The 10,552-nt window shown below is 42.7% G+C and overlaps 3 protein-coding genes across 3 annotated transcripts in view; 2 read left to right on the forward strand and 1 right to left on the reverse strand.

The window, feature by feature from the left end:
- Positions 1-1,247: 1,247 nt before the first annotated feature.
- On the forward strand, positions 1,248-4,535 carry scg2a (secretogranin II (chromogranin C) a). Its single transcript, XM_034604063.1, has 2 exons — positions 1,248-1,393; positions 2,538-4,535. Exon 2 carries the CDS (start codon positions 2,546-2,548, stop codon positions 4,484-4,486), a length of 1,941 nt encoding a protein of 646 aa, XP_034459954.1. The 5' UTR covers positions 1,248-1,393; positions 2,538-2,545; the 3' UTR covers positions 4,487-4,535.
- Positions 4,536-4,773: 238 nt separating this feature from the next.
- On the reverse strand, positions 4,774-9,216 carry ap1s3a (adaptor related protein complex 1 subunit sigma 3a). The gene is made up of 5 exons (XM_034604077.1): positions 9,053-9,216; positions 8,010-8,188; positions 7,185-7,293; positions 5,382-5,519; positions 4,774-5,300 (listed from the first exon to the last, which is right to left on the reverse strand). The coding sequence occupies exons 1-5, from the start codon at positions 9,053-9,055 to the stop codon at positions 5,265-5,267; spliced, it is 465 nt and encodes a 154-aa protein (XP_034459968.1). The 5' UTR covers positions 9,056-9,216; the 3' UTR covers positions 4,774-5,264.
- A 1,218-nt stretch (positions 9,217-10,434) lies between these two features.
- LOC117772717 (DHRS-12_like_SDR_c-like domain-containing protein) overlaps positions 10,435-10,552 on the forward strand; it is an 8,247-nt gene continuing 8,129 nt past the window's right edge. The window contains exon 1 of the mRNA XM_034604076.1: positions 10,435-10,552. This exon is cut by the window's right edge and continues 41 nt beyond it. Within this exon, the coding sequence (XP_034459967.1) occupies positions 10,451-10,552 (102 nt within the window). The 5' untranslated portion in view covers positions 10,435-10,450.

Below are 10,552 nucleotides of genomic sequence, written 5' to 3' on the forward strand. Positions count from 1 at the left end.
TCACTGCGGGAAGCATCACAAACCATGTAAGCTGATGAATTTGTTGTTATTTTCTATTGACAATGTGCCACCGAATATCAGACAGGTCAGTGGTAGCCTGAACACACATCGAAAACAGCAACAAGGGGTTTATGAATGGAAGTGCAAGCAACCACACGCAACCACACACACACATACACACACAAACACACACACATACACACAGATTTGACAGGAAGCCAAAAATAGAGACCACAGCGCGCCTCGCTGACGTCGAAAGTACTCTCTCTCTTTCTCTCTCTCTCTCTCTCTCTCTCTCTCTCTCTCTCTCTCTCTCTTTCTCTCTCTCTCTCTCTCTCTCTCTCTCTCTCTCTCTCTCTCTCTCACACACTCACACATACACACACACTCCTCTGCAGCAGCCCCCCTGTCACCCCGCCCGTCTCAGGCTTTGGCGGAGTCCGTATGTGAGTCATCGGTGGACTTCAACTGTCTCTATCCCTCAGTGCCGCAGCAGAGACACAACAGGAGTCAATGGCAGCAGCCAACAGTGCCAGATGCTATACTATTATAAACCTTTACAGTGTTTAGAAAAACAATGGACCATAAACAACATCTATGAAGTGTTTATCTACAATTAAACAGCACAGTTACTCAGTGATTTAGTTACAAAAAAAAAAGCAGCATGAAGATGAATAATCTGAGTTTAGGCAGTTTACAGGAAAATGCCCACATGTCTAAATGTGAAACAAGCACATATGAACTTCATCTGATAGCCTCCATACAGCATCGTACTGTGCCAAATATGAACCTTTATAGTGTAGAAAAAAGAATGAACCATAAACAAGTGTTTATCAGCAATTTAACAGCATTTATTTAGTGATTTAGTAAGAAGAAAACAGCAAAAAGCTGAAAATAGGACTTTAAGCAGCTTTCTAGTCACTTAAGAACATGCCCACAACATTTCATCATATCTCAAACAGGCATATATATGACAGCCTGCAGACCATATTTCATATAGAAGCAGTGACAGTCACACCACTCATTTCCCTCACTGCCCTTGTATAGCTGCATTATGGATATATTCATTTCACCGTGAGATGCGACAAAAAGACTTTGTGCTGCCTCCAAACTATTTCAGTTCATATGCAAAGAGCCAAGCACTTTTTTTATTTTGCTTTGGCTGACTCAAATCACCGGCGCGTGCGTGTGTCTGCTGTGTGCGTGGGTGAGTTGCGTATACGCCCCCCCACCCCCGCCTCTGTGTGTGTGTGTGTGTGTGTGTGTGTGTTTGTGACGCACGAGTCAGGTGCTCCCTCTAATAGCGTGAGGAGCTGTCCGTGGTGCTGAGAACAACACTGACTCTGTGAGGCACAGAGATGCTCAGCTCCCTACAAACCAACTAATTACAAAGGTAACTCTTGTTTTTCTTTCTTTCACACTCTGTAACACAGCTGTAGACATGTTTACTTCGCACTAAATGCAGACGGATTTCCTGTCTCTGTCACTTCAGCCGCTGTTTGCCAACCTGATGCTCCGACACAGATGTGGAGGCGAAGAGGTTGTGTTTGCGCTGCCCGCCGCGTTTCTTTGTTCTCAATCAGCGACCTGCTCTTTTTTTCAACCGGCTTTACCGCGTTTCAGCGCGAACATTTTATCTGACGTAAAAACGTCAAAAACGATTACTGAGCTGAGTTTTAAAATTTAAAAAGTAAACACGGCAGAATAACAACAATTTCTCGTCGCGTATGGTCTGTTTTATATTGTTTGTGTATGCATGAAAAATGTGAATCTATATTAATACAGAAATACCCAACTGTATCTATCTATCTATCTATCTATCTATCTATCTATCTATCTATCTATCTATCTGTCTGTCTGTCTGTCTGTCTGTCTGTCTGTCTGTCTGTCTGTCTGTCTGTCTGTCTGTCTGTCTGTCTATACATGCATACATACATACATACATATATACATACATCCACACATCTATATACATCTTTATATCTATCTATACCTCCATTGTGCATGTACTTGCATTCAAATAAACATTTAAATACATTATTTCCCTTCAGACTTTATTGGACAGACCAGTTTGTTTAAACAGAAACTCGGTTAAAACAGAGAGAAACATCAGCCTTACCGGGTTGCCCTGACAACGGGGCCGTGACTCACAGAGAGCATCAATTTGACGACTAATGGGATTTGTATGGGAGCTGAATGCCGCTGCTATTACTGCTGCTGGCAAACAGGCGGCAGGACTCCAAAATTACTACAAAAACAACAACTCTATAATAATAATAAAAATAATAATAGGGTAATTTACTTTTGTCAAGTAGTTCAGATATTCGACATAAATATTAAATGGTGGATGGATCAGATTTTCCGCCTGATCTCCTCGCTTAAAATCAATACAGTTGTCGTATTGGTCTGTGATGCCGTCATCAGACCAGACGTTTTGAGTGATGATAAGGGCGACAGAGCACTAACCGCTGTGAACCTGTTAGTGTAATGTGTAAAGGTTAGTGCTGACATGTGCATCTTTGTCTTGTCCTCTGCAGGCGTCGCCATGCTGTCACTCCCAGAGACCTCCACCAGGAGCAAACTCTTCCTCATTTGTTTTACCAACCTCCCCCTAATCCTCCTCTTCCTAAATTCCTCTAGTGTTCATGGGGTGCCACTCAGAGAGCGCAAACTGTGGGGAAGTGAATCAGGCTACCAGAGAGGAAGTGTCCCCCTGGCTCCTAACGTTGACATGATTAAAGCCTTGGAGTACATCGAGAGCCTCCGTCAGAGAAGCGGCACAGACTCCCAGCAGCACAGCCCTCTCTCTGCGGGCTACGATGCCAACCACATGGATGATGCAGAGAAGCTACGTGCAATGCTGAGACTGGCTTCTAACCCTACGCAGGGTAAAGATGAAGATGAGGAAGAAGAGGAAGGAAGGGAGGACAAGAGTGAAGAGCTGCTCCAGGCCGTGCTCAGCACACTCCAGCAGACAGAAAAGGCATCCAAGCTAGATTCACTTCACCCAAGTGCAGAAGGAGAAGGCATAAAGGACAGCGTGTATCCCAGGGTGCAGCAGAAGCAACAGGGCATCCCGCTCCACAAGAAGCTGCCGCTAATGTTCGAGGATGAGGAGGAGGGTGAGGGGGGTGAGGAAGGGGAGGATGAGCGGCCAGGTAAAGAGCATGAGAGCCACTTCAAACGCACCAATGAGAACGTGGAGGAGAAGTATACACCTCAGAATCTGGCAACGCTACAGTCTGTGTTCGACGAAATGGACAAGCTGACTAGTGCCAAGACCATGCACAAGCGCCAAGATGAGGAAGATGACATGGAGAATGAGGACGAGGAGGAGGAAGAGGATGATGATATGTTTAAGGTGAGGAATGTGGCGTACGATGACGTAGGAGGGGACGTCGCACTTGACTGGGGTCCACTGCAAGAACGGGAGGAGGAAGAGGAAGAGGAGGGGGGTGATAAACATGATATTGACCGAGGGCTTGATTATGTTGACGACAATGACGAAGAAGTGCATGACGATGATGAAGAGGAGGAGGATGAAGGTTACCCAGTCAAGAGGTCAAACGATCCAGACGATGTTGCCAACCTAGTGGACTATTACCTTCTGAAAGTGCTGGAGAAAACAGAGGAAGAAGAGCAGAAACGAGAGATAGAGGAAGAGGAGGAGAAGCAGAGGACTGAGAGGAGAGCAGCTCAGACACAGTACAGAGATGACATATTCCCACGAACCATCTACGAGTTCATTCAGATCTCCCAAAAATACCAGATCCCACCTGAAGACCTGATGGACATGCTCAAAACTGGTGAAATGATGAATCAAATCAAGTCACAAAAGATGAGCAAATTAAACAGAGCACAAAACCTGCTCTCTCAGATATCCAGCAAGAAGATACACAAGATTCCTGAGGCTACATTCTACAGCAGACGCCTGCCCGACACTCACAAATCCCCAGAGGAGCTGAGGACAGAGGAAATCCTCAAAATCCTGGGGTTAGGGGCCACGGACGACCGAGCTCCTGTCAGAACGCAGAAGCAGTACAAGAGCTCGCTGTCACGACTTCACACTCAGCCTGCGCGAGGTTTGGGGGAATCCACTCCCACGCAGCGGCGCTTTCCCAGCACATTAAAGAACAACTACGACAACACCATGGCTGAGGATGAGCTGGCAGCGTATTTGGCAGCTCAGATGCCGGCACAGTATCTGAACCCCACGTACAGCAGAAGCAGCAAGTCGAGCCAGAAGCGTGACGAGGCTGGACAGAGCATGACGGGCTCTTTTGAACAGGCCATACAAGACTATTTTGGTCACATGGACTCAGATAAAAGCCCGAATGAAAAGAGACAGTCTGAGGACGCCGAGAGGGGAGGGGGCACGCAAATGCAAGACTTTGAAAATGAGGCCGTGATGAAACTGCTGAGCTACCTGAACCCAGAAACTGAAGAAAGTGATAAAGATGGGAAAAGTGTCCAGGGATATAAATAAAGCTGTAAATATATATATGTATGTAAGTATGTATGTACAGGGAGAGAATGATAACATAAAGATGCCGTCAAATTCAGTTATTATGTAGGTTTACAAAAGTTATTTATTAGCAGAAATATGAGTGGTCTGACATTCATTGTTATTCATTTGAGGTTTGTTTTTTTAAATGTTCATCAACAGCACTTAACATCAAGTACGTGACTCACCAGCCTCACATTTCAACACACACACACACACACACACACACACACACACACACACACACACACACACACACACACACACACACACACACACACACACACACACACACACACACACACACACACACACACACACACACACACACACACACACACACACACAATCAGTGTTGCATCCCTAAGATTCACTTGTGTTTATCTTTATTTTTTGTTAATTGTTTCTCAAATGTGGCCATATGTGACAAATCTGAGGTGAATAAAGCATTGACTTTATTTTTTCCTTACCGTGTGGTGTTTCTTTATTTAAAAATAAACATGTTTTGCCTGTTACGTCTCAATGTGGTTGCAAGAACATATTTAAATAGTTAATAAATATAAAAAACATTTCATATCTCCTCATAAAACCTGAGATGAATGAATTTTAAGATTAGAAGGCACTTTTAGACAAAGTAGGTTTGTGGTTATTAATCAACCACAGCATGATGCAAAATCAGTCAATAGCAGTCATTCAGTAAAAATATTCCAGAGCAATAAACCTTTTGCTTAAAGTTTTGAAATCCTCGTGCTGTCTCGGCTCAGTAGGCAGGCTTGCTCATGTATTCCTCCATCGTCTGTAATGAGAGAAGCGAAACATTTCATATGAGTAATCGCAAAACCTACACCAACTGTTGGTCCACCAGCTCAGACCGTACCTCCTGGAAAGTGTCGGCCTCCTCTATCGATGCACCCACAGCTAATTTCGACGTTTCTACGACTTCTCCTCCCATCAGGAATTCGTCCAGGATGAAGTACGCCTTCTCAAAGTTGAAAATGATGTCCAGCTCACACACCTGACAGACAGAACAATTCACCGTCCGTTAAAATGTAGATACGTTGCACTTCCTTGGTGAACGATGTGGAAGATAATTATACCCATTAGAAAAAATATTCAAACAACTATTTCTGCTCTTCTACAAAGGATGAGCAGGACCGAGGTGAATCTTGTGAAGAATACAGTGATGGCAAGTTGATGAGAGAAATAATAAGAGATAAGTTAAGACTTTATTAATCCTGAGGGGAATTCTTGTTGCTCCAAGATTACATTATCAACAATACATTCTATAATAGAATACTGTGAATAAAACAATAGCGTATTAAGTGAAAATTTAAATAAAAGTATTAAGTGTATACAGAGTCATGCAGAACCAGTGCCTAATAGAAATAACAATAGTGAGCAAGTGAGAACCAACACTAAATAAAAGGGGCAGTAAGTAGTTCTGATAAAGGAGTAGTGGTAGTAATCCACTTTTTGTTTGTTTTTCTGTAAATCGGAATGAAGAAGCTGGACCCCAAAGTGGTTTTGAAGCAGATGCATCATCTGAACACCAGGGGGAGTCTGACTGGTAAGTAGCACAGTGGATGTGTAGCGTGAGGACTCACTGTACACATACACTGGACACATATAGTGTATATAACAAGTGTAGTTCAGAGTGTTTGTCCTGTGTATGATTGTAAGTTTTAATAAAAACTGTTTCTGAGCCTTTTCACAGCTGATGTTAAGAAATACATCAGAGCAAATTCCAGCATCTAAATTCAAAAGTTCTGTGAAAGAGTGGAGGCTGGAGCAGCAGAATAATGTCCATTAGACTCGTGTATTCAAGGATCACATTGGTTTTTATAAACTGCCATGCAGAGTATATTCATATCTTTGTTACAACTGCATGGCTGTTTGATTCTGGATAACACAACATGGACTCATTAAACAAAAAGTCATAAGCTGACATGTTCGCACTTTGTGACCCCTGTTGTCGCCTAACGGGACATACAGATAAATCAATTACAATAATTGTATTGTGTTGTACATCATACTGAAATCAAATAATGTTTGAAACGTGATTGAAAATGTTCACATCAAATCATTTCAGACAAAGTTCTACAAGCAACAAGTCAGTTTAGCTAAACAAGAATGACCCTCAGTAGAGCATATATCTCCACTAAGGCCCGACAGTCCCCTTAGATTCAATCTAGCTGCACCAAATTACACACACTCAGGGATATCTGTTCCCTAATTGTGCCTAAACTTTTTTCATCAAGTTCCCTGAATAATTTCCTGGGAAATCAGTGAGAAAAAGAAAAAAAAAATCAATGTCAAAGAAAATAATATCTGGACCTGCCCCTACATCCAGATCCACACCAAAATAAAATGGGTTCTTCCCTGACCCATACCACATCCCCCCACTAAGCGTCATGTTAATCTGTCCAGTAGCATTTGCGTAAAATTGTTAGCCTCTATAACATTCATGTTGCTGTTGCCTAGCAGCAGCGTTCTCCTGATTTAACACACTGTGTACACGACATGTCGTAACCACGAGCTCTCCAGTGGCATTTGAAGGCAGCAATAGCTCCAATTCAACCTGGATATAAGTCTATTTAGCCAGAATCATTGAAAACAACCCTGGGTTTACATAGTAAATATATCAATAATGATCAGGATCAAGAAATGCAGTTCTACTTACATTTCCAAAGTATCTATCCAACAACTCTACGTATCTGTGCAGCACCTCGAGGGCCAGCAGCTCATTATCCTGCTCATCCAGTCCGACACTGAAATACAAGCTGGCGTACCTGAAGTTTCAGAGGATCAATGTCACATATTTACAGCAACAAGGTTGTCAAAATAAATCAGAAAACGTTTCAACATTACATGACATCAGTGGAAAGAAGGTAAAAAAGACCTACATTTAATTGTGAAGGTTTTTTTTCCCATTGACGAAGGGAATAATTCATAGATCTTGATGAAAAAAGTCAGTCATGTTTATGGTGGAGGTGTTTCTATATATTTACAAAATGAATTTCAATATAATCAGCAAGACGATCTTACTTTCTATCCTGAGTGTAATGATGTTGAATCCCTGTTTCTTTGTGTGGAATCTGGTTGACTGATTGGATTTCAGGGGACTGTTGGGCCTTGGTAGAGGTTTGTGCTCCACTGAGTGACATCCTGTTACTGCACTGGAACATATAGTGAGGTGATAGTGTGTCTTCCAGTAACTCTACCTTTATAACAAGATTGTTAGAAGATAAAAAGCCAAAAGAGGATAAGTCCTCCGTTGTACCATCACTAACATGGTCCTGTCAGTAATCTCGGCCATGCTCTGTGTGTTAAACTTGACCTTTGCTCTTTCTAGGTCTTGTTAACCATTGTTGAGAATGGGTGTGTCTAAAACATGTCACATACAGACACTCAGCCAGTCTGTGTCTGCCAGGAAAGACCTGGCGATGACAACACATTACAAAAGAGCAATAACTTATAAAAGAAACACAACTGTGTCTCTAGGCACCTCTTGTAAACAATCTTGAGGTCCCTCCACTGGAGGAAGTTGCAGGAACGTGGTGGACGGGCCAACACTAGTACTATCATGTCCCGGATCACCTTCTTCTTCTCCCGGTCCGTCAGCGGCGTGAACCATTTCTGCAGCCGCAGCTTCCCCTGCCGACTGAACAGCAACAGGAAGTGCATCTGAAGAGGACGGGGGAGAGAAACGCTGAGTGACACTTCTACATTATTAAGGATGACTGCAGAAAATGGAAAATAACCTAAAGGGGGAATCTTGTGTTGTGAGGGTTAAATACATGTAGTTTGACAACAGGGAGAAGACAGACACAATGTTCAGTGAAGAAATCACACACAGATGCTTGTGCAAACTATATTAACTCCTGAGCTGCAGCAAAAACCTAAACCACTCAACAGTCCAGGTTGCACCAATCAGCTTTCACAACAGGGAAGGAAAATTAAGATCACCAAGGAAACATTGACACCTTTTTCAACTCAGGTGATAAAGATGTGTTAGAGTTCAATGCTTCTATTGTGCAAGTGCAATTAAGAGCCCTTTGCCCTGAGGTGCAGCCGCAAGCTGATAATGGAAGAGATAAGGAGGAGAGACAGCAGGTGTACAACACTATATCACAGCTAATGGCTGTGAATCTGGATTATTCAATCTCAAAGAGTTCTTTTTACAAAGAGGATTTACATTCATGTGCCTTTGGAACATTGTTGTTACACAGACAGTGTTGGTCTTTCTAAAGCTTTTCACCCTGACACCAGCTTTTCCAATAAAACATTTATATCAGATCAATTATACACTATTTATCATTTCCATATGTTCAAAGGGACCAGGAACGATCAGGATCTTAAAACACAGTTTCAATGTCATGACCTTTGGCCAAGGAAGTCCTTCCTCTATTTGCAACAACAGAATAAAATAATACTTTTTAATACTTTTTAAAACTAGTGATTTAGAGAAACTATAGCTAATAAACTACTGAAACGTTTCTTAGGCCTGTATTGTTTACATAAACTACGTGCACGGACCCAGTTACTCACCATGTTGTCACAGTCAGTCAGAAGAAGTCTCCCACATTCAGATCCTGCAGGTTTCTGATCCTCACTCACACTTTCCCTCGTGGGTTTGGAGAAGAGGAGACATTGTTGCTGCTGCGCGCGGCGCGCGCGCACACCTTCTCCGCTCAGGGCCGCGCCCTGCTGCGCTCCCGCTGCTGATTTGCTGGCCGGGCAACACACACACACACACACACAGACACACATAGACACACATAGACACGCACACGCACACACACACACACACACACACACACACACACACACAGACACACACATACACACACCCACACACACACACTGACACACAATGAAACACAATGACACACAGTGACACAAACAGACACACAATGACCCCCACACACAGACACACACTGATACAAACTGACACACAGACACACACTGACACACACACACACACACACACACACACACACACACACACACACACACACACACACACACACACACACACACACACACACACACACACACACACACACACAGGTGAGTCAGCCAGTGAGCTGCTGCAGGCACGAGGTTGTGCATCAAATTTGCAGAAGATGTTTCACTTCTCTCTTTTGGTATAAGATACAAACATTTTGCTAATATGTAGGTTCAAGGAAAAGTTATTAAATAAAGTTGAGGTGCCAAATAAAATCATGAGATAAAGTAAAGTTTTTGAGAAGCTAATTCAAATCATGAGATTTACTTGAGGTGCTAAGTAACACTTAGGCAGGAGATGAGTTAACACTTTGAGGTGCTAAATAGCAAATATGAAGTTAGTTGAACATTTTGAAGAGCTAAATAAAAATGAAACGCGCTAACTGCTAACACGCTAACTTTATAACCTCTCTGTAGTCTATATGGGAAAGCGGGTGCAACTTGTCTACTATACAGTTGTTTTCTCTCTTCAATATTAGCGTCTGTTAGATGCCATTGACACTAATTAAGAGTAAACTAATTAATTTTAGCTAAATACAGCTAGCTCAAAGTTCTGGTAAGCTGACGTCAGTTAGCTTAATAGAATAGCTGATTTGTGTAGGAGGTGTAGCTAGCAGTTACATGGAGGTTGTTTCATTATGTTTCCCTTAGGTAGCCTGTATGTTTCATTATATATCATATATGAGACATGTTTCCTGTTGAACATATTTTAGCATGAGGCCTTAGAGAGGTGAAATCATCCGCTGATAAACTCAGAGACAAGAACAAACTGCATATAAAATAACATGTCCTATCCTAATCCAGACTAAGCCTACAGGGAATTCAGTCCTATTAGAAGAAGTCTTAGGATACAGGTTAGTGTGTGTGTGTGTGGCTGAAATGAGTGAACTAATGAATGCATCCTTCCCTCTGCTGGCTGCTGGGTTGGTGGGTGCCCTGATGTGTGTGTTCACAGAGCAGAGCTCCACGTGGTCAGTGTTCAGGGTAAAAGCAGAGCAGACTCAGCTGAGCTCAGTGAGCGACACCATGTCTCTGTACCGC

This window comes from Hippoglossus hippoglossus, chromosome 13 (genome assembly GCF_009819705.1).
Source record: "Hippoglossus hippoglossus isolate fHipHip1 chromosome 13, fHipHip1.pri, whole genome shotgun sequence".
Taxonomy (NCBI): domain Eukaryota; kingdom Metazoa; phylum Chordata; class Actinopteri; order Pleuronectiformes; family Pleuronectidae; genus Hippoglossus; species Hippoglossus hippoglossus.

Excerpts from the sequence above, each read along its gene's own strand:
- scg2a (XM_034604063.1), top strand. The coding sequence starts at position 2,546 with ATGCTGTCACTCCCAGAGACCTCCACCAGGAGCAAACTCTTCCTCATT.
- ap1s3a (XM_034604077.1), bottom strand. Across the intron at positions 7,294-8,009 it reads CTCAAGATTGTTTACAAGAG|GTACGCCAGCTTGTATTTCA; the intron begins GTGCCTAGAGAC and ends CTGAAACTTCAG. Across the intron at positions 5,520-7,184 it reads TGGATAGATACTTTGGAAAT|GTGTGTGAGCTGGACATCAT; the intron begins GTAAGTAGAACT and ends TCTGTCTGTCAG.